Here is a 24692-nt window from a genome sequence, read left to right on the forward strand (position 1 = left end):
CCACCCAGACAGAGCACGGCCAATTACTGTGTAAATTAGAATTTTTGCTAAGATTTTTTTTAAAAAGTAGTCCTCTAAGGGTGAAGAGTTTGTATCTAGTGATGCCACAGCCATCCATAAAAGAGAGCCCAAGAATGTGTAGTTGGTCTCCGTCTAGGTGCATGGTTAGGATGGACCTCCCTCTTGATCAACTTGAGGGTGCCCTTGAAAACTACTTTTAAAAGAAGAAAATCACATTTACACAACGTAACCCTAAATATAGTGAACTAGCCAAGACATGTTTGGTGTTGTTTTACACTGAAGCTTCAAGGCTAATGTACCTAACAAGTAAGGAAAGCGAACTTAAATTAATTAACATTGTGCAAACAGCCTGTCTAAACACCACACATTTGCCTGAAACCATGTTGAGTTAAGAAATCTTAAATATTGTTGCTTATGTAGTTTCTAATTCAGTGTGGCATACTATTATCAATATACATGGAAGTATGTAGATTGCTAAAACCATAACTTTGTCAAAAAGTGTCACATTAAATCACATAGGCTATTTCAGAACACTTAGCCACATGAATACAACAGGCCTGCTAATGGGCCCAAGAAAAGAAGGCCGGTCATTTAAATCTACCGCCATATAAAGTAAACAGCAAGCACATCCCTGTTGGCAACAGTAGAATCATTTAATCAGTTTCAGAGTGTTGAACCAGAGCTTTCCATGTGCTCCTGTTTCTCCTATCACTGCATAAAAGATACAGGAGTCTCCCTCTGAGTGGATGAGCTTGTTCAAATTTCAGGCTCTGGAAAAAGGACAGTTTGCGAAACAGACTGAATAAAAATCGGTTTTGTTAGATCACACTCTATACATTTCATAAAAACATGCCTACAGCATTCAGAAATCTCATTAATAATGGAAAAGTAAAGAGAAACTGACCACTTTGTTTGCCATGACCGTAAAGGATTAATCAGCTTCAGTGCATGAAATCAAGCGCCCATGCACTGAAGCCCTATTTACATTTCGTTTGCAAAGAACATGCCCCAATTTGACCCCATATATGAGCTAATAAAAGAAAAGTATTCAGCAGACTCATGAGCCAGTGGTTGTCCTAACACCTAGAGTGGTCTCTAGCCCGAAGGATGCAGTGTCCGTGATTTCCAAAAAGAATTAAAAATTTTGATTTTTCGGACCACAGAACACTTTTCCACTTTGCCTCAGTTGATCTGAAATGAGCCCAGAGAAGGTGGTAGTGTTTCTGGGTCCTGTTTATATATGATTTCTTCTTTGCATGGTAGAGTTTTAAGTTATTATGTACCATAGATAAGGAAAAGCAAAAGGTCTTTACTACTGTATTTTATATTGAGAAATGTTATTATTGGTGTTATTCGTGGTGAACCTGTCCTCATCTTAACTTCTGAAAAGCCTCTCTTCGATGCTCTTTTTCTACCCAGTGGTGTTACTGATCAGTTACCAATTATCCTTCAGGTGTTTTTTTTTGCCAGCCTTTTGCTGCCACGTCCCAACTTTTTCGGAACGTGTTGCTTTCATCAAATTCAAAATGGGAATATTTTTTTTTTTAAAAACAATAAAATTTGTAGTAATTTCAAATAAATATAGGGTTTAAATGGTTTGGACATGTTTGAATTTAATGTACATTTTACACAGCATCCCATCTTCTTTGGAAATGAGTTTGTAAATGTGTATGTTTAAATATATGTATTTGGGAACTTTGGGAGATCAGATTTGCCTGTACCTTGAATAAGGCTAGTGACTTTTTTGGAGTGCCTTTCAGCAGGAAATCCTTTCAGTTGCTATGTGCACTGAAGACATGTCATTAGCATTCACATCTGCTGCGTTTTGACCACTGATTTCAAACATTTCTCGGTCGAAGGAATTCAAACAGGTAGGCTTCTTCCTTAATGAAGTTTAGATTATGAAAATCCCTAAATTCCTTTTGGAAAATGTCAGTCCCGCAACGTCTGAAATGACAATTAGGTTATGGACTGTGTGCTGTTCAGTGGCCACTGGCATTCAGAATGAGCATAATTACTGAGGAATAAACAGACAGACTAGCTGAACATTAAACACATCCACAGAGAGCATGTCTTATGGGGAAGAAAGAGAGGACTGCAGCTATTTCTTCTGCTGGAGTCATTAGACTCAATTAAAATGTATCATTATTAATTCAAAAAGAAGTCGGGAAGAGGAGACAGGGCAGTGGGGGAGGGGGAGGAAGAGAAGGAACACTCTATTCTCAGCTTTCCTTTCTGTGTTTTGACAGAAAGGGAGCCGTGGCAGAAACAGGTCAGCAGGCAGCTGGGCAGTGAGTGATTACTCTCTGTGGGCCAGGGCACTTGCAGTGTCCCAAACGTGGCCGAGAACTTTAATGTGGAGTTCACTTACCTATTCACTCCTAGTGTTAGTTATGGGTAATTTTAAAGGGGAACTGCACTGACATTTCCACTCAATTCAATCATCATGATGTAAGCAGATTTATTCAGAGTTAATGTGAATGATGCATTGCAAAGATTTCCCTAAGGGTTTTTTACAGTGGTGGCGATAGGAACCAGGAGTCACCATGCCTACCTTTAGGTGCTATGTTGGAACTGTTTTGGCTCTGTGTTTTGAGTGGTCCAGTTTAGATGAAAGAAAAACTCAGCAGATTCTCAGTAACATGTCAACAACGTATCAATGATATAGCAGTGAATACATTCGGTAGATCATCTTCAGACTTTTAATTAACTGTGTAAATAAAACTGGTTTATAATCTACTCAATTCAGTCGTTTTTCACTTTATTTGAAATGTCTAAGTTCGTGTCTGTAGATGTTAATCTGAGAGGAACTGAACACGCAACAGGTTTAATACAGAACATCTCAACATCCTCAACAAGCTGTTATAAAAACACTGCTGACAAGGTTCTGGACCTGGAACTTCACTGGATTAAGTATTTAAGTAATACATTTTGGTTAATGTGAGTTAGAATTAGAGCCAGAGTGAGGGTTAGGATTAGATTTTGGGTTGAGGTTAAGGTTAGAGCTAGGATTAGGGCCAGGGCGAGGGTAAGAATTAGGTTTTAGGATGAGGGTAAAGATAGAGTTAGGATTAGGGCCAGGGATTAGGGTTAGGTTTTGGGTTGAGGGTAAGGCTAGTGTTAGGATTAGAGCCAGGGTTTAGGATTAGGTTTTGGGTTGAGGGTAAGGCCAGGGTTAGAAGTAGGTTTTGGGTTGAGGGTAAGGCTAGTGTTAGGATTAGGGCCAGGGTTAGGATTAGGTTTTGGGTTGAGGTCAAGGTTAGAGGTAGGATTAGGGCTAAGGCCAGGGTTAGGATTAGGTTTTGGGTTGAGGTTAAGGTTAGAGTTAGGATTAGGGCCAGGGTGAGGGTTAGGATTAGGTTTTGGGTTGAAGATAAGGTTAGGTTTAAGATTGGTGGAAGTTCTTTAAACCTTGAGAAGGTTCTTCAGACTCAACATACTCATTCATCTTAAATATGTCATTTTGTTGAATTGTTCAAAAATTGTTGGAATAACCTTTTTAATTTTTTTTCAAAGAACCAACCATCGAAAGATTCTTTAGGGAGCCAAAAGTGTCTCTACTTTGGTTCTACCATTTATTAGCGCAGCAAAGAACTCGTTTTGGCACCAATTTCTTTCAGTGTTATTCTTTACATCAAATTTCTGTCAAATGCTGTTCATGCAATGCTGATGCAATATTGCAGATATCATAGAAGAGCTTAATCTTGCATTTAGCTGGAAGAATTTTATCACAACTACTCAGTTAAAAACAACAGAAATGTACATTCTCAATGAATCAATTATGTGTTTGCAATGTCAGTAATAAACAGGGCAACCCACAGATTGTTATAAAGCTGTGTTTAGCAGATTTTCCACAAGGGGAGTGGAAACCTCAATTGGTTCATCACTGAAAAAGAGGAAACCCACACCAGCAGGATCTCAAGAATATATGTGTTTATAGTCACAATTTTCATGTAAGTGATAAAATGATAAATGTTTGCTGGTGTGAATGTTGTGTACATAGTGAGTGTGAAGGTTAGCTAGGTTGAACAGCAGACAGACAGCTAACAGGCTAACATGCTCCTTCCTTCAATAATATGCAGTTAGGCTTTGCTGAAGAAACCACTGTAAAAGAACATACAAAGTAAAAAATATGTTTCTTGATTGTTACAAGCTTCAAGTGCTGCAAAAGCATAAGCAGAAGGCCTGACAATGCTTATTTTGCAGCAGTTCTACTTCTTTTCTACTAGCTCTTTGGAAAAATTGCAAATGACAGTGTTCAAGTAATGACAAGACAACATTTATGTCCATTCAATTGATTTGGTTGTCTCTCTCTCTCTCTCTCTCTCTCTCTCTCTCTCCAGCCCTGACGAGTAGTAAATTCTGGGTGATTGAGCGTCAGACGTTTCAGAGAATCATGCAGAGGAGCGGCATTCTGAGAATCACTCAGAATCTGGATGTTCTCCGCAGGTCATATCCATACTATTCCTATAGAAATGCTCACAATGCTAGGCCTTGGAACAACCCATTCACTGAGAAACATGAAAGATTTTCCTCTCCACAATGTGTTATTTTCCTTTGTACCTCCATAATCCAGTGCAAACACAATTCTACTCATCTAAGAGACGGTGACAGACATTACACAGTGGGCATGACCCACTCACCAAACCGACTGAGGCAGCTTTTCAGGCATAGCGCTGATGTGCTGAAAGACCCACGCTCATTTGTTCTTCTTTTTCTTCAGTGTGCCATTACTCTGTGCCCTGCCTGATGATATTCTCATTAAAGTCTCGGATGCTCTTGAGGAGGTATGTCTATCATTGTATTCATGTACAAGAGATTCCACAAAGGTAGTCCATGCCTTTGAAAAGGCTATTGAAAGCTTCATATTTTGTTTGGAAAGCAGCAAATTTGAGCAGCTGTCAAGAGCTACACCCTTCTAGATCAGGTGTGTCAAACTCAAACACAAAACGGGACACATAAAATAATAAAAAAATTCATATTTGAACTGCCACCTATCTTGAATACCCCTGCGTTCACTGTCTACTTGTCTTTTAGTTATTTTTTTAGCTAGCTAAGGATTTTTTAGTTATCCAAGTATATATTTTGGTTGGCCTGCTGAATTGCAGATAGTTCCTTGGTGATATGAGTGGTGTGGTAGGATTGGCAGAGGAGGGACGAAAGTGCGCATTACATTGCAGTGTATGCTGGGGATTGTAATGCAGTGCACTAGGAAATGGGCTGATATTAATAGAAAACTAAATACATTTTGAGGGCTTGGTAGGATTGTGCTTGAGTTTGACATATGGCTTCTAGGACAATGCCAGCACTAATCAGTGCTCAGACCTTTCAGGTGGGCCAAAAGAGATAACAATAAAAAAGAAAACTCAACTCAGCCTGCAGTTTGAACGTGAAGCTGAATATTGAAGCTAAATATACCCAAAATACTAGTACATAGCTGCTTTATGGTAAAGAAACATGAAACTGGCAGTTGGACAATTCATTAATTTGATTTTAGCCAATCTGTGTTGTGATTTTACACATATGTGGCAAGTAAGTTTTGATGCTACACTGATACTAAAGTGTGACAGCTTAATTATGCATCAGCTGTGCTAAATAGCCTGTTTCCTTTTACATCCAATACAGCACTTTGATTTGATTTTATTTAAATAGACAACCAATTTTTAATTTGCAAATGGTAGTTCAGATCATTGAAAAGCCAATAAGTCATGGGTAGCACTTTATTTGGATGATCCACTGTGCTCAGTCTACACTCACTGGCCACTTTATTAGGTATTAGGTGCTAGTTTGGGAAGGTTGGACCCCTTTTTGCCTTCAGAACTGCCTTAATTCTTTGTGTCATACTTTCAGCGATGTGTTGGAACCATTTCTCAGAGATTTTGGTTGGTTATTTGAGTTCCTGTTGCCTTTCTATCATCTGGAACCAGTCTGTCCATTCTCCTCTGACCTCTCACATCAACAAGGCATTTTCGTCCACACAACTGACCGCTCACTGGATATTTCCTCTTTTTCAGACCGTTCTCTGTAAACCCTGGAGTTGGTTGTGCGTGAAAATCCCAGTAGATCAGCAGTTTCTGAAATACTCAGACCAGCCCGTATAGCACCAACAACCACGCCACGTTCAAAGCCCCTTAAATCCTCTTTCTTCCCCATTCTGATGCTCGGACTGCACTTCAGCAAGTTGTCTTGACCACCTCTACATGCCTAAATGCATCGAGTTGCAGCCATGTGATTGGCTGATTAGCTATTTGTTTTAACAAGCAATTGAACAGGTGTACCTAATAAAGTGGCTGGTGAGTGTATTTTTAACAAACTTTCAACAAAATATCTATTCAGTTCACCTGAACTTGAAATTGCATGTGAAAGATTCTATTAAATCTGTCCTTAACCCTAAACCCAACCATAACCCAAACCTCAAGCCAAAACCCACACCGACTCCTAAACCTAACCTTAACCTTAATGTTGTTGAGTATCACCAGAAAGTTTGTCAATAATATAAGTGTATTTAGATCATCTGTAGGGGACTGTCCAAATAAAGTGTGTGAAATAAACATGTGTGAAAGTTTAAACACCCTGGTCAAATTACAAGTTTTGTTTATTTTCTACAAAGGACCAGGAAACACACTTAAATACAGACATTTTCTGCTGATTTTAATGCACAATTTCTATTTATTTGGTAATTTAATGTTTTATTTTTCCCCAATATGTTAATTGTGCATTACGAAGTGCAGAAGTTTGTTAAGAGGATGTGAACCTACTTTCACTTTGAAAACCACCAAAACTTGTTATTTGCCCCTTTAAGCTACTTTAAGGTGCACCCATTGCTCGTGGTCGTGGCCATGGATCAGGCCTCTTGTATAATCTCTGTGGTCATGGTCATGGTCATTGACTGTAATCTCCATAGAAAAGAGTAATGGACTGAAAGAAAGCATTGACTAATAGAATGAGATGCCCTGTTGTGGCTGCACATGAGCTTGATGTCACCATCCCTAATGCCCAGCATTAGCTGGGGGTATAATGTGGGCTTTGCCTGTCACTATAATGACCATCATTTATCGCAGCGTTCTCTTGCAGCAGTATCAGGCTCAGTATGTGGCTTCAGCTACCTAGATTCTTTTACAAAAACCTTCAATCTGATGGACATAATCATAAGGGCTGTGTGCGGTAAATGCATCAAAACTGCCAAAACAACCTCAGATTTTAGGACACCTTAAAACACACCCAGAAAGACTGATTAGCCCATAGTTTGGATAGTGCGTAGCCTAGCTAGCTTGCAGTGTGTTTGTTTTATAGGGTGTGAAGTAAGGCCTAAAGCCAATAACAATATTACAGTTAACTAAAGTTCACAACATTAGTCCTGTGAACATCTTTGCTTGGGAATGAGTATATGACTATAGGACTATATGAGTGCTATTTTCCAGCCAGGCCAAACTGCCCAACACCTCACTAATGCTCTTGTGCCCGAGTGCAATGAAGTCCTCACAACAGTGTTCCAACACCTAGTGTAATGTCCTCCCAGAAGAGTAGATGCTGTTGAGCTTCCTCTTAATACCCTTGATTTCAGAAGAAATGGTGGTCAAGCAGGTGTCTGGATACTTTTGGATGAATTGGATCAGTGGCCTCATTAAGCCTTGTCTTGGACTAAATTGCAGTGCTGAGGAATCACCAATGAACAGCCTTTTTAGTCTCTGCTTAGGCCTAATCTGGGTCTGGAAAATCATGTAAACAAGAGCTGTTTGTTGTAGAAACCTGTTCAGAGGCATTACAGGTCAAATTTGAGCTCAGATACTCGCACTATCAAGAGCAAGAGTGTCGGTCCTGGTTCAGTTTTTCTGGGCTGTAGGAGCTCATTGTCACTCAGCACACGCACACCCCAGTGTTTGATTCCTGCAGAAGCAGTGTTGACTTGTCTGTATGCTCAGGAACAGAACTGAGTTAAAGAACCGCAGTGTTATGCTGGTATTAGTCTTAATAAAATATTAGCATGCTTGCCAGTGAAAGCGTTGCATGCTAAATGTGAAATCTGGGGCAGTGTTACAGGAACAGCCATACTCTGAAGTCTTATCTGTTTAGTCACCATGACAACTTCAGTTAGGACTGAATTTAGGACAGTAGCTATTACATAATAACAGCTCTTACTATCTTATCCTAACTCCACATTCAGTATTACAGAAACATCCTAGCTAGACAAAAAATCCTAAATCCTGTCCTAACTTAAGACAGTCCAGTGGTGTCCTAATTTTCTGCTTTAATCGCCCATTTCTATCATTTATAATAAGCAGCATGGTTCCCTAAACTATAACTGGCATAAGGATCATTCTACAGAAATGTCCATTTTTGTGTCTCTAGCTTTTACAGATATATTACACTTAAAAAATGTTAGGTTTACAATTTAATGATATTTTAAAAGAAAACAATAAGTTATTTTAACAATTACACCTCCTTGAGCCTCAATTTAGCAATATTAGTTTTTAAATCAATCATCTGGAATTCGAAGCACCACAGAAGTGCTTGTCCCCACAGTCATGTGTAAAGGCCATATTTAGAAGTAAAAAGGCATTTTTTTTGCTATTTTAACTGCAATAATCTATACATGACTATGGAATATATAAAATAACTAACAAATAAAACAAAAGCCAATTAAATATTATAAAATATATAATGAAAGTTGTTGTTCCCAGGAGTCACTGGTGTTACCGCGTAACAAAAAATGTCATATTTTGAAATAAGAATCACACTGAGGACATTGCTTGACTTCCTTCTACCTGTTTTCTGATGGATCTATGAAAAAAAGCACATGGTGGGTCCACTGTGTCTTTTCAGCTATCAGAAATGTTCTCATTTAGCTCACGATTTCATATGAAGCTCTTATTTAACGTCACTGGTGCGACCTACTTTATTCTTAGGTAATTGTGGAAAAGAATACAAATGGATTAAATCACATATTTTTGTGGATATTCCATGATTGACAACATGTCGTTTGACGCTCTGCAGCAGCCAATTTATAAAATATATTGTTCGTTTTAAAATGTCACTGGTGTTACCTTTTCTGTGTAACACCAATGAGGACTGGTAACACCAGTGACACATATGGACAGATAGAAAGGTGGACGTTTCTGGAGAAAGACCCATAATGATGTTACATTTGTCAATATTACAACAGATGATGTTGAATAATAAGGAGGCAGAGTTGAACATATGGCTGTTTACTAAGAGGAATAACGTTAGTGCGGCTCACAGAGCAGCTAAAGCATTTGTAAAATGGAAACTGAAACTGAGGAGTGTTAATGCTCTGATAAACGGCAGAAACGTCACAGCATTCATAACTTCCAAATTACAGCGCTTTGGTTTTGTTTTAAGCTTTTTTACATCAGTAACTGTAGCTGTCTAGCTCACTAAGTCATTTTTAACATTCATTTGATTACATCTTTAGGTTTCTACTTTAGTTATGTGAGGCCAACAGAAGAGTTTAGGCTACATTGCGCTAAAAGTAGCCAACTTTTTCAATCATTTTGTGACACTTCACAGATAGAGATAGTGTGAATCCATGAAAGAGACAGAAATAACGTTACTGGCAGGTCTTTATATTCTTTGTTTTTGTATTTGTCTTCAGTATTTGAAAGAATCATCTCAGTATTAGCCATAGACTGTTGCTTTATAGTAAGTTAATGTCAGTAAAAAGGTCACAGTGTTGATTATAATGCAGTTTTATATCCATCAACTCCTCAACTTGTAGAAAAAGGCATACCATTTTTTTAAGAGAGGTGGCAGCTCAGGTGAAGACCACCTGAGTGAGAAGATTCTGCTTGGTGCAGTAAAAAAAATGAAACTTTGTATATGATTAGGATTAAGATTAAGATCATGAGTTCTTGTAAATAACATGGTATTCAACACAGACAAGAAGAGGGAGAGAAGGAGCTGAATAACATATTGTAGCCTTCACTGCTATTAAAAGAGGCACAGTTTTCGCACAAGTAGTGGTGCTTTATTAACCAGCTGCTGTTGGCCACAGCCACGCCGTACATAAGATCAACTTTCGCTGACAGTTCGCCGTGTGCCTCAGCTTCTATCTTGCTTTCTTGGCCATCAGCTCTTGACTCATTCTCAGTTCGTCCTGCTCTGCACACATTCTAGCCCTGCTTTCACAATAAGAGTCCTTATCAGAATGACCCCCAAATAACTGCTGAAGAACAAATAAGCTAAAATTAGCATGATTTCTCAAAAACTGGTAATATATATAGGATTGGCATAGAAGATAGCATTGCTTGACTTCACTGCTGTTACTTGTTCTGTGTCTGTTGTAGGCGGATGGTCAGCATTTAAATCTGTACAGTATTAGATCTGTGCCTAATTCTGATTAGGAAGAGTATGAAGATAAATCTACTGTGTGACTACAACACCAAATAGTATATTTTTGATCAATTTCATGCCTATTCCTCCTCTAAAAATTCACATTGAACAGATATTTCTTCTTGGGAAGCCGACACCCAGTGCCCCCGATAAAGGCTTAAACCCCGAATCCATAAATCCTTATTGGCACCCCTGTGAATTTGTAAAAAACCTTACATAGACCTGGTCAGATCTTAACTTAGAACAGTTGGATTGAAAGTTTCTGTAATACAGCCCCAGATCCTTGGAGAACTTTTACTGAAGCTGATATTTGCTCACTAAGTTTTCTGGCACATGCTAAAGCAGCATTTCTCCATTATATGTCAAGCATGTTTCAATTATTCACAGAGTTATAGGTTGCATGTTAATCTCACACTGCAATTAACCTTATCGCTCTAGGTGTGTTGTGGGCCCAGTGAAGGGTTCTTTTTCTTATTGTATGAATTATGGCTGCTGATGATCCTCAGTCGTGTTTTTAAATGGCTCAGTTTCACATTTACATATAATCAGAATTTTTTCACCTACTTTTTTTCTCACCTAGAGGACGTTCAGTGTGGGTGAAACAGTGGGTTAGGGTGAAGCTGGATCTGGGATTAAATTGGCTAAAGTCTTTGTAACTCTTAGAGGTCTAACGCCATTTTGTACACTGTTTAAACATAATCAGGTAATTACACAACATTGCTGTCTTTGCAAACCTTATAGCTCCATTTTTGTAATTTCAGTTTTTTCACATCATTCAAAATCACTAACTGCCCTTTATACTGGGTCACAATTTCATAATGAGTGGACCTTTAGGAATCATCCACATTTGCTTGGAAAAAACAATTTCTCCATTAATTTCCATTTAAAGTTTTTTTTTTCCCCTTATGCTTAAAAGTTCCCTTTTTTTGGACATGAGGTTTTGTTCCAACACTGAATATAATTAATTACATATTTTGTTACATAAGGAGTTATATTTACATTCAGTTTGCATGTCTCAGATAGCTCAGGTCTGACATTTTTTGTTACATTCAATGTTAAAAAATGACTAAAACATGCCAAAATGTTTTTTTCAACAACTTTTCATCATAGTCCCATTGTATTAACCCTTTAAAATCTTAGGCGTATTACATACTAAGGCTTATCATTCAGTAGCTACAGGGACTTCAATGTAAACTGGCTGAGCTATGCTTAGTTTCTAGAAGTGTGTAATAAAACTTTGGGCCTGCCGTTGGACCCTGGTCATTTCAGGGGTTAAAATATCTTACAAACACAGATGTGGTATCAATTGGCAGTTTAGAATCTGCACTTTTAGCAGAATTTCTTTCAATGAGCAATGTGTGAGGAGTAACACTGGTCACATTACACCATGATTTTATTATTGCTAGAAATAACCGTGACTTCTAAAGTTTACCCTGATCTAATGTCTCTTTTCATGATTCATACACTCGTTCTTCTTTCTGTCAGTTTCATTACAGAGAGGGGGACTACATCATTCGACACGGCTGCCCAGGAGACGCCCTCTTCATCGTTAACCGTGGCCAGGTGAGAAGAATGGCCTTTCTGGGACTCTACCATTCGAGCGTTTGATTTACAAGCATTAGAACAAATTCTGACCTCAACAGTTTATTATGTGTATTCATTATGAGTGAATACAAACATGCAGATTTTTTTTCAATGAAGCGTGGTACTGGCGTCGAATGTGACTATATTTACAGGGCATGATAAGAAATTTACCTTATTGATTCATCACACATGTCACAAGGTACAAATACGTTCTTTTCACCAGGGAAAAGCTTATTTACGGCTCACAGTTGGACCTTCAAACTGCTACAGTACCTTTGCTGGAACATTTACATTGTTTGTACCTTGATGAATGAAACATGTTACTGCACAGAACCTTTATTTCTAACAGTATAACAGTGTGCAAGACTACACTAAACACTCCCTAATGCAGTCTCTCATGCACTCTTTCCCGAATACTGCAAGTAGTACCAGGCTAAGTTCACTATATGATTTGCAAGAAGATCAGCAACTGCCTATCCCACAAGATCTGGACACTCACTGTCTTAACAAGTGCTTACGCGCTTCCGATAAATTCGGAAACGAGTCAATTTTGTGAGAACTTCTGAGATATGTCGTATTAGTGAGCACCACATGTGCACTTTGGGATAGGCTTAATGACTGATCTTCAACATGCTCAGATATCTGAGAGCAGTCGCATGTTCTGTGTGGAGTGTATTACCTAAAAGCCTGCCAGCCAAGACACGTCTGAAGTTCTCTGGTTTAGCACTGCAGACACACGGCTACACTCTTAAAAAAAAAGAGAGTTCTTCAACAGTTCTTTCGCGAAGGGAATGGTTCTATAAAGAACCATGGTCACCCAATGAACTATTTTATTGTTACAAGCTTGACATCATAACAATAGAAAAACCCTTTTGGGTACTAATTAGAACCCTTTTCACAAAGCCGCATTCTGAAGAACCCTTTCATGATGCAAAGAACCCTTTGATCATGCAAAGGGTTCTTTGAGTGTTCATGGTTCTGTACAGAAACATTGTCTTTACTGAAGAACCCTTAAAGAACCATCTTTGTTCTACAGCTTTCTACAGAACCACATTAAAAAATGTGCTATATTTGAAAAAAAAAAATAGCCATATTCGACACATTCTCGATCAATCTGAAGAACCGTTTCACCTTGCAAAGAGCCATTTAAGCATGTAAACAATTAAGTGTTTAAGGTTCTATTTAGAACCATTGCCTTTACTAAAGAACCCTTGAAGACCCATCTGGTTTTAAGAGTGCAGTGCAGCTAACGCGCAAGCTTTTGTAAATTAGCGTCATGCTAATTGCGTCTAAATCATGACCCAGTCGCCTCGAACCTTGATAAGTCACCTCAGGTAGACTTGCTCTTGTGGTTTCTGACTCTTTGGGACACACTGTGATCAATGAGATGAGCAGAGGTGTGTCGCTAAGCTAAAAACAGTAGCAGCCACCTCCTGTAGCCTGAGTCCTGTACGTTTTTTAGATCAGTCTGTTTGAAAGGGCTTATGATCTCAGCGTGAGTCTGATTTTATGAGTTTGGTGTAGACAGAGTTGGTTGTTAAGGCTTTTGCTCCAGACTTTCAGCCGTCTGACTTATTAGCATAACTACGGGAGGGAATTGAGTCTAGGTTTGCGTGAGGTAATACATTATACCAGCAACAAGAGACTCAGCACTCAGACAAGTATGTGCAGTGTGTTGGAAACGTTTCCTTTCGTGGTTCATATTACAGTAGCAGTCAAAAGTTTGGAAACGCCTACTCATTGAAACGCTTTTCCGTTATTTTACACTGTTAGGAAAAAAGGTTCTGTGCTGGAACAGTTTTTGTTGGTCAAGGTACAAACAATGTAAATGTTCCTTCAAAGGTACAACAGTTGCATTAAAATACACAGAAGTGTGTCCTCTGTAGAGGATGTGTTCCCTTTTATGTGACTTGGAAAATCATGCAGTTTGACCAGGGGCGCCCAAACCTTTGCATACAACTGTATGTATGTCTGTTGCTCCTTCAGGTGAGGGTGTTGGAGAGGCGCTCCATCAGTGAGGAGAGTGTCTGCGTGTCCATCCTTTCTCAAGGAAACTGCTTCGGGGAAAGAGCTCTGAAAGGGTAAGCAGTCACTGTGGCCAGCAGGGGGCACCACCATCTACTGCACCACAGAGACATTACAGCACTGGCCTTTTCCCATTTCCCATTTGCGCTGAAGTGTAGAGGTTTTGTTGTAACCATCAACGTTGGGCAAAAAAAAAAAAAGTAGTGATGGCTGAACACTGAATACATTGTACTAAATGGATTCAGTAAAAGTGCTCCATGACAATACTTAAAGTAGTTATATATATATATATATATATATATATATATATATATATATATATATTTTTTTTTTTTTTTTTAAAACTTAATTCACACTGACTGCTCCTCACTGCTTGGTTTTATTTATGCTATTATTCTGTTAAATTTTTAATGAACATTACTAATAATTTAAGCAAAGTTACTAAAATTCTCTATTTTTTTTTTGTCATCATCTGCTTCAGTCCCCTGCTGCTCCTATAATCCCTAGGGAGTCCAACACAACATAGATGCTATGCATTCAGAATGCATCTCACACACACATCAACTACTTAGTTCATTAGTTTGGTCATCCCTCAAAAGGGCTCAGTAACACTGAGATTAATAACTGATCATCACACTGATTTATCAGTCTAGTCAGGCTGTAGCAGAGCTCAGTAACACTGAGATTAATAACTGATCACATTGATTTATCAGTCTAGTCAGGCTTTAGCAGAGCTCAGTAACACTGAGATTAATAACTGATCAGTACATTGATTTATCAGTCTATTCAGGCTTTAGCAGAGCTCAGTAACACTGAGATTAATAACTGATCATCACATTGATTTATCAGTCTACTCAGGCTTTAGCAGAGCTCAGTAACACTGAGATTAATAACTGATCAGTACATTGATTTATCAGTCTATTCAGGCTTTAGCAGAGCTCAGTAACACTGAGATTAATATCTGATCACACTGATTTATCAGTCTACTCAGGCTTTAGCAGAGCTCAGTAACACTGAGATTAATAACTGATCATCAAATTGATTTATCAGTCTACTCAGGCTTTAGCAGAGCTCAGTAACACTGAGATTAATAACTGATCATCACACTGATTTATCAGTCTACTCAGGCTTTAGCAGAGCTCAGTAACACTGAGATTAATAACTGATCATCACATTGATTTATCAGTCTATTCAGGCTTTAGCAGAGCTCAGTAACACTGAGATTAATAACTGATCATCACATTGATTTATCAGTCTATTCAGGCTTTAGCAGAGCTCAGTAACACTGAGATTAATAACTGATCATCACATTGATTTATCAGTCTATTCAGGCTTTAGCAGAGCTCAGTAACACTGAGATTAATAACTGATCATCACACTGATTTATCAGTCTACTCAGACTTTAGCAGAGCTCAGTAACACTGAGATTAATAACTGATCACATTGATTTATCAGTCTACTCAGGCTTTAGCAGAGCTCAGTAACACTGAGATTAATAACTGATCATCACATTGATTTATCAGTCTACTCAGGCTTTAGCAGAGCTCAGTAACACTGAGATTAATAACTGATCATCACACTGATTTATCAGTCTACTCAGGCTTTAGCAGAGCTCAGTAACACTGAGATTAATAACTGATCATCACACTGAATTATCAGTCTACTCAGGCTTTAATGGGAACTTCAGTTTGTAAACATGCTGTTGATTAAAATCATCTTTAGAATTCATTCATTTAATGTTCATTCATTCATCATGTTTCAGCATGTCATACTAAACATACTATACTGTACAGTACTGGCCTTTTAAGCCACGCTGTTGTAACACGTGCAGAATGTGGCTTGGCATTGTCTTGCTGAAATAAGCAGGATGGCAGCAGATGTTGCTCCAAAACCTGTATGTACCTTTCAGCATTAATGGTGCCTTCACAGATGTGCAAGTTACCCATGCCATGGGCACTAACACACCCCCATACCATCAGAGATACTGGCTGAATATGTATTCCAAGTACTTGTATTCTGTTATATCCCCACCCTGGTAGCCATTATAATTGTGAGATTATTTGTCCTCAGACTAACACATTTTCACATCTATGTTTATAACATTTATATTCTGTGAGAATACTGGATGTGAGATGTACAGCTTTTGGAGAAGTATCTCCCAAAATACTGCCACAGGATACTGAATGATTTATGTGGATGGGACGCCTGTGGTCTCTCCACTTGAGCGTATCTACTCTCTGCTGTGAGGACACGGACAGGTTTCATTGGTTTTCTGCACAATTCCGATTCTGTCTCAGCACAACTGAAGGCTTCTCTGTTTATGTGTGTGTGTGCAGCACCTCTTTTCTCCACACAATATCCTCCAAATCAGAAGCAATCAGCGGCACAGAAGGGGCCGCTCGCTCCGCTATTCCAAATCAAGTGTCTGCTGAGGCCCCACTGTTGTAGGAAAGCCATCACAGGTTCATACCTGCAGGTGGTGAAGGAATGGGCTCAGCTAAACAAGTGGCAATTAGACTACAGCCATTAAGCATGAATCTTCACAATACAGTTAAAAACTGAAATCCAAAAGTTTAAAAAAAGGTTATTGCTCCTTATGTAAATGGCCCCAAATTATACTAGTTTAAATATGTGGTGCTAAAGCAAAACGTGGGCCATTATCATGGAAATAAGATAGCAAATGAACATTTTTAAAGCTTCAAAACACACTGTTCTCTCCCTAATCCATGTATAGAAACTAAGCAAAAACCCTGTTATGAATTCATCATAGTTGTGATGTCACAACTAGAGGTGGGCAATATAACAATATTTTGTTGTTATCATGATAAATAATACCAACATGTGCTATGGTGAGCATGATTTATTACAAACAGAGCATAATTTGTCCTGTTTAATTGGTTTTAGTGCAGCCAATTAAACAGTAAAATAAAATGATCACTGTATTCATAGTTTCTGATAGTGTTTTTTTAATTATAGCCTTTTGTATGTGTTGTGGGGGTTCCGACTTACCAAACATATTTAGAAAAACTAAAAATTGTGATGCATATTGTGTATTGTGTATCATGGAAATGTCTCTAGCTGAGTTCTTGGAGCTGAAGATATAGAGAAAACAATTAAACGTTGTGCTGTTCCCAGCTGTTGGGATGCAAATATCTAATCGCAGCCTTGTGAAAGATCCATACGTGCTATAGAAAGTGTTGACATGTATTTTTTCCAACATTCTCAAGAATTTCGTTATGAGATCTTTGGTATATTTTGTCTGGACTGATTTCTGAGTGAGGCCAAGTACAGGACTGAGATCATTTACATACACTAATGAGCCAAAATATTATAGCCCTAATATGCTGTTGGTCCATAATGTGCTGCCAAAACAGCTTCCACCAAGGCGTGAACTGAACAAAACCTCTGAAGGTGTCCTGTGGTATCTGGCTCCCTGTAAGTTGCAAGGAGGAGCCGCCACAGATCAGAGTTGTAGTCCTTGCATATCCCACAGATGGTCAATCAGATTGAGATCTGGGGAATTTGGAGGCCACCTTGAGCTCTTTGTCATGTTCCTCAAGCCATTCCAGGACAATGCATGCAGTGTAGCAGGACGCATTATCCTGCTGAAAGAGGCCACTGCCTTGGAGGAATATCATTTCCATGAAGGGGAAGTTCAGGTAGGTGGCACGTATCACACTCCCTCCACTGGCTTGTCTTCTTCTCATAGTGCATCCAGGTGCCATCGCTTCCTCGGGTAAACACGACACGTGCCTGGCTGTCCATATGATGTAAAAGAAAATGGGAGTCATTGGATCAGGTGACCTTACGTTGCACCAAAGTCAGTCATGTAGTTACTTTTGATTGTGGACAGGGGGTTAGCTTGGACACGGTCTACAACTACAGAACCCCAAACACAGGGATGGATGTGATCCACTGTCTGTTGTTTCTAACAAGATGGGATGGCCTTTGTTGTCCTCATACGTTGGAGAGCCTTGGACCCATCACCAGTTCGTGGTTTGTCCCTCCTCAGGTTACTGCCAGTAGGTACTCAGGCCTGCTAATTGGGAGCACCCTACAAGTCTTGCCATTTCATATTTGTCCCAACACAGTCAACAGGCCAGAACAATTTGATGAATCGACTGTTCACTTACTATCCAATATATCCCAAATCTCGAAATGCGCCATTGTTATGAGGTTATCAACATTATTCTCTTCATCAGTGAGTGGTCATTATGTTTTTGCTCATTGGTTTATATCAGTAACAATCAGTAATAGGAGTTACAGCATGTTCAGTAGGAGTTACAGGAGTTACAGCCTGTTCAGTAGGAGTTACAGGAGTTACAGCCTGTTCAGTAGGAGTTACAGGAGTTACAGCCTGTTCAGTAGGAGTTACAGGAGTTACAGCCTGTTCAGTAGGAGTTACAGGAGTTACAGCCTGTTCAATATGAGTTACAGGAGTTACAGCCTGTTCAGTAGGAGTTACAGGAGTTACAGCCTGTTCAATATGAGTTACAGGAGTTACAGCCTGTTCAGTAGGAGTTACAGGAGTTACAGCCTGCTCAGTAGGAGTTACAGGAGTTACAGCCTGCTCAGTAGGAGTTACAGGAGTTACAGCCTGTTCAAAATGAGTTACAGGAGTTACAGCCTGTTTAAGGAAAAAGCACAGTGGGAAATGTACATATAAATATGAATCGTGAGTGCTTTTGGTACATAAAGCTACACAAACATCAGGTAAAAGTGTAATATACAGAGAAATGTAGAATAAGGAACATTAAAACATAAAAGCTGATGATAAAGATGTGACCTGTTTTCTTTCTGCAGAGAGGTAGTGAGGTCTTTGAGTGTTGTTGCTGCAGGTGATGTCACATGCTTGGCCATAAACAGAGAGTAAGTAGTGTCTATTATCATAGAACTAGTTTTGTAATATTATCATATTATTATTTTTCATAAGACAGGGGTGAAACAAGTATTCAGACACTTGTTTTTCAGTCCATGTATCCACCCTGAAATTATACACACAATGTCCTTTGGCTTTGATGTCATAAATGTGGTCAAAAAATGTGTTTTCATAAGCATAAACAAAAGATATGTTTAAAAAAATTAATAATAAAAAAAACATATTCTGACACTATATAAAAGTATACAAATGTAAAGGTTAAAAAAAATTAAATGAACACATTATTGCTGCAAACATATAAATAAAACTGTTCATGCAAATTGCTCCTGGTGTCGTTATGAAAGCACTGGCATTAGTGGAGAAGATTTCACACAACAAGTAGCAGTACTAGTGATGGTAAAGGGGCTTCCTGAAGTTTTCAGGGACATTAAACAATTATTAAACAACAATTATAAAGAAGCAACTACAAAGCCTTAGCAAATACCTTAAATATCCAGTAGCACTGGCAGTACAAGTGGTTTGATAAAATGCAGCTGGAAAGAAAGAAGGGTTGCTTGTATCATCCAAAGAACACCATCACCACAGTGAAGCATGGTGGTGGGAGCATCGCAATATGAAGCTGCTACCCTGTGAATGGTACTGGGACGTTACACTTAACCAAAGGAAACATGAATGGAGCAATATGTCAGGAGATACTTGAGGATAATTTAATCTCATCATTAAAAAAATGAATCTGGCTAGAAAATGACGCTTCAACAAAACAAAGACCCCAAACATACAGCCGAAATAATGCAAGACTGGTTTCTAACAAATTTGAGGATACTTGCATAGCCCAGTCAGTCTACTGGTATTAATCCTATTGAACGTTTATGGAGAACTTTAAGACAAGAAGAATGGGCCAAAATGAAACCACGGACATCTCAAAGCTCAAAACAAAGAACTAGTATTATAAATTTGTGGTGTCTGAATAGTTTTGTTTCTTTTAATATTGTTTTTAGAGATATCTTTTTAATTCTATCTTACAAATACATACTTTTTTGTGTTGTCAGGTCTCTGAAGAGGTGTATAGGAGAGCAGGACGATGCCAGAGAGAATGGAACCAATGAGCCGAAAACCAAGTATGCACTTACTACAAACCCTGTAGACCTCCAAATGACTTGCATTAAAGACTAACAGTAAAATACAATACGGTTATCTTGTTGAACTTTACTGAGCTTCAAACTGGCCTGTTGAAATCAGCAGGGCAGAGGAGGAAGGGGCTGAACTGTGTGATGTGTCATCCAGTGACGTCCAGGTGCTGTGTAATGTGGGAGAGGGACGATATGGCATCACACAACTGGTGAGTACCAAATGCCATGTCAAGACGTGATACTGTTATGGCCATTAAAGGTGGAAAGCATGTGATGTCCAGGTTAAGAGTCCTCACGGGGGGCTGGCTAAATGGTCTCACTCACTGTAGATTTCAGAATAGTCGTTATCATTAATCCCAGAGCTGATCTGTCATTTGTACTATTATCAATAGGCCAACAACATTGATATACACTAAACTTTTCTTTTAACCCATAGACGTCTAGTTATAGAGTCACTCTGTTATACTACTTGAATGTAATTGCATAATATTACATTATTGCAAAAGAGTTGATTCAAAATTCCATTCACTTTATACTCTGTAGTGGCATGTTCTAGTGTGTTTAGTTTGTGTTGGTGTCAAGGAAAGACAAAATCATAGCAAAATGTAACAGGTGGTCAAATCATTTCCTACCAGCTTTTCAAAAGTTTACATGCACTTAATAATCTGATAACTGCTGAAAATCAGACCTTGTCAGTAATCCGATCAATGCGTTTTACATGCACTTGAGCAATGAGATAATGGGAAACTCCAGGTCTGCATGAATCAGGCAGTAATAAACTCACAACAGAAGACGTGATGTAAACGTAAAACTCGAACTTCATGCCGCAGCTGTTTTTTTAACATTGAGCCACTTTACATGTATGAATGTACATCTTCTAGAAGATTTCATCAAGCATGTATTTGGTTTCAGCATCACTCCAAATGTGCCATTTTGTTGCAGCACTGCCTGCTTATTTCCTATTCCGCTGGAAAGACACCCGAGTAAGGGATTACGTGAACTGAAAAACCTGATTACTGAGCTAAAATAAAGCTCCCTTTAATGAATTTCTAAATCGGATTTCTAGGTCTAAGACATCAGAGTGTGCTGTTAACATGACCATTTGAATAATCAGGTAACTGCAGAAATGTGATTATGATTGGATTATTGAGTGCATGTAAATGGCTCTATGAGTAAATGAAAATGGATTGACCTGATACCTGATACCAGCATCAGTATCAGTATCAAGGGATCCCTAGAATTAAGCACCGTATTGTTCTTTCATTGTTTCTTTGTGTTTTCAGCTTCTCTGCTTTAGTTCTACTACTTTGTTCAGTCTTATGAATGGATATTTGTCTTTACTGTCTTTATCTTTGTCATTGTTTTAGCAACTTTTGAGTGCACTACTGCAAATTTGGAACAAACTCCTATCTGATGTGGCGATCTTGAACTTGAACCTAAACTTGAAGTTGAAAATATCTCCTCTTATACTTAAAACATAAAAATTATCATACAATTTCACCAGAATTTTGCCTTGACTAGCAAACAGCTGCGACTTCTAAGGGTTAACCCACATACACTGAATGAGATTACAACAAATTAACTGCATACAAATGAACAGCAAATTAACTTCAGGACAAAGGCTTGTTCTACTGGTTTAGTGTGTTTGACTTGTGGTTTATTCATGTGACGCTATTGATTAGGATGCGAGTCGTTTCAGGATGCAGGTGTGTTTACTTTAATGGTAGATCTGAGTCACTTACATACACAAATGTGATCAAGTTAGAAAGATCATATCTGGGCAAAACATCTAAATTGAGCAATGAGGCTTGTACTATGAACATAGTGTAAAGGTACCCAGATGGCCAGGCAGAGCAGACTGAATTAGGTTTTTTAAGAGGTTCCTTTAAAAGTGAAGTTGAAAGAATTTTGAAATAAAAAAAACATTTTTTCAAAAAATGCTGTCCTACATTCTCATGTCACTACCGGAAAACAGACAGTTTTCGTAAATGGGTGGGCCTTATTTTAGCCACATCCCTGCATTTTAAAGGAGGAGGTGAGACTGCATCCCTGTCATTCCATTGCCACATGGAGAGCAGTTAGATCCCATTGTTTTGAAGTAAATGTGTCTCAAGGTGAGGTTTCTGTACAGAACAGGTAGGCGCAGGTACAATGGAGCAAGGTGTTTATTACAAAGGGGGCTAGGCACAAACACAGAAGTCGAGCAAGCGGAGGTCAAAACCAAACAGAGCAGACAAAACAAAAGGGGAACGCTAAGGCAAAGTCAAAAACGGGAAGCAAGGTCAAGACCGGCAGAAGAAATCCAACAATGCAGGGGCAACCCAAAGGCAAATGAAGAGATGGAATGGGTCATACACAAAGCAGCAAACAGAGACGTGATAAGCACATGTGGACACAGTGGCAATACTTCACGAAGTGCAATGGAAGGACGGAGCTTTAAAACAGGTGGTTAATGAGAAACAGCTGTGCGTAATCAGAACTCTGGTGATCTGGAGCGGAGATGATTGGTAGAGCGGTGTCACATGACACTCAGAGGGATCCTGGGAGTTTGAGTTTGAGTCAGTGGACTTGGTTCAGGGTCTTGTAGTGTATCGGAGGGATGTGTGACACTCAAAGTCTGAAAATCAGTGTGAAACATTAAGAGCTGTCACTACTGAAACAAATCTGCTACAATTCATTTGTAGTGAAAGTGATGGTAAATATTTTGAATTGATGTGTGCCCTGGCTAACGTTTCTGAGCATTTTGTAAAGTTCATGGTAGTGTCATGATTGTTTCGGTAGTGACAAAATGGCACTGATTGTAATCCAATAAACACCCATAGTTAAGGTATAGGATCACTCAGAGCTAAAGGATTTTAGTTTAGATCCTAACCAAATGAGCTAAAAGTCTGAAATGTGTTTTCAACTAATTATGTTGAATGATCCACATAAATCTAATCCTGGTCTGAAGAGTCTTTCAGTTTTCTCGTCACTCTTTGTTCTTTCCTCACTCTTTTAGGTGCACTTAAAGAACGACGGCAGCCGCGTTTTTGCGCTGAAGATAATAAGAAAGCATGCAGTAGTGAGCCCAGGCCACCGAGAGCGAATCTTCAGTGAAAAGCAAATCATGATAGATGCCCACTGTGCGTTCATCGTCCGGTCAGTACTCACTGCACACCGAGCAAGTGCACACCAATTCTAAACTAAAAGATGTTTGAGAAATCAAATAGCTCTGTAATTCCAGTGAATTTCTAATAGAATCGGACATTAGAATATTTGAGACATTGGACAGGCTCCAGGTTATGACTGTCATTTCATATATGATATCATTCTGATTGTGTCTTTAGTGTATGTGTTTGTATATTTACATAAACATGCGTCTTATCTCAGGCTGTATCAGACCTTTAGAGACGGGAAGTGCCTCTACATGCTGATGGAGGCGTGTTTAGGTGGAGATCTGTGGACCTTGCTAAAGGAGAGGTAATCAGAAAGGCTAAGTCTAAAACATTCAGGTGATGCCTGTATTCTCTACATGCAAAACAGCAATACATTACAACATGTCCTCGCAATATCTTGGAATATACAGACAACATATTGCATTATATGCTGCCAGTATACAAATATACAGTCATGTGCAAAAGTTCACACAAGTCAAATGACAGGTTTTGTTGCTTTTTTTATATAAATCTGGCATTTTTCTGCTATTTTTAGTTTCTGTTTAGGTGCCGAGTTATCATACTGGAAAAAATGAAAACATAAAAACAGGGCAAAAAACCGGGCAAGTGTGCTCACTGCCCCCTAGTGTGTGTGTGCTCACTAGAGTGTGTGTGGTGTTTCACTTCACGGATGGGTTAAATGCGGAAGTGAAATTTCCCGGATGTGGGACTAATAAGGGTCACTTAATCTTAATGTTCACTTAATCTTCACATGTTCAGAGAATAAACAGTAATTATGTATGATAATGTGTAGAAGTGTGTTCTCTATAGAGGACGTTTTAACTTTCACTTATAAAACCAACAAAATGTGTAATTTGACTAGACGTACCTAAACTTTTGTACACAGCTGTATATGTGGTTTTGAGTGAATGAAGGTGAGCCGATATTTAGTTCCTCAGCTGAAAATCAGGCGTTACTTTCAGATCATGGCTTGGTGGATTTGGTGAAGTACCTTTGTGTTTGTGATGTTTCTTTGTGTTAGTGTCTGGTTATGTAAAATCAGTTTAGTCTTATGTTGTTAAAGGAAAATTAGAAAGCTGCATGTAAGAGAAACCATTCAAATGAAAACCTGATGCTGTGTGGTTGAACGGGCACGGCTTCAATTTAACTATAACTAACTTGTTTTGACCTGTTGGTCATTCCGACCCAGTACAGCACCCGGTTCAACGTCGGCGCAGCAGCGTACAAATTTGGGAGCACATGCGTCACCTACATGATGAGCTGACTGACGAGCTGACGTGACTGACGTGTTTCTTCATTTCTGAATTCATACAAACACTTTCATTTTATAGTAAATTAGTTTTAGCTTGTTTATGTTTATGAACAGACGCCTACAGATCAATACAGTACAGGAAGCTCATCTGTGATCCTGAGTTTAAAGCCAGTTTTTATTCAACTTGTAACTAATTTACAAAGTAATCTTAAACTGAAACTTTGCTTGTTTGTAAAAGTGATTTCAGAGCCACTCGGTTCTCCCTGATGGAAACTGTTTACCTTCAGTGTTTTGTG

At 38.8% G+C, this 24692-nt stretch overlaps 1 protein-coding gene across 3 annotated transcripts in view; it reads left to right on the forward strand.

Moving 5' to 3' along the window:
- Positions 1-24692, forward strand: part of prkg1l (protein kinase cGMP-dependent 1, like) — a 57118-nt gene that overhangs the window by 22586 nt on the left and 9840 nt on the right. For 2 of the 3 annotated variants that reach the window (XM_017696265.2, XM_037535974.1), the window contains 9 exons: positions 4365-4470; positions 4745-4808; positions 11857-11934; positions 13942-14036; positions 18784-18849; positions 19909-19977; positions 20099-20198; positions 22988-23127; positions 23359-23448. In XM_017696265.2, coding sequence (XP_017551754.1) covers positions 4365-4470; positions 4745-4808; positions 11857-11934; positions 13942-14036; positions 18784-18849; positions 19909-19977; positions 20099-20198; positions 22988-23127; positions 23359-23448 — 808 coding nt within the window. The remainder of the gene's footprint in view (positions 1-4364; positions 4471-4744; positions 4809-11856; positions 11935-13941; positions 14037-18783; positions 18850-19908; positions 19978-20098; positions 20199-22987; positions 23128-23358; positions 23449-24692) is intronic. The other variant, XM_017696266.2, reaches the window with a different exon arrangement.

Source organism: Pygocentrus nattereri, chromosome 29, assembly GCF_015220715.1.
Source record: "Pygocentrus nattereri isolate fPygNat1 chromosome 29, fPygNat1.pri, whole genome shotgun sequence".
Lineage (NCBI taxonomy): Eukaryota > Metazoa > Chordata > Actinopteri > Characiformes > Serrasalmidae > Pygocentrus > Pygocentrus nattereri.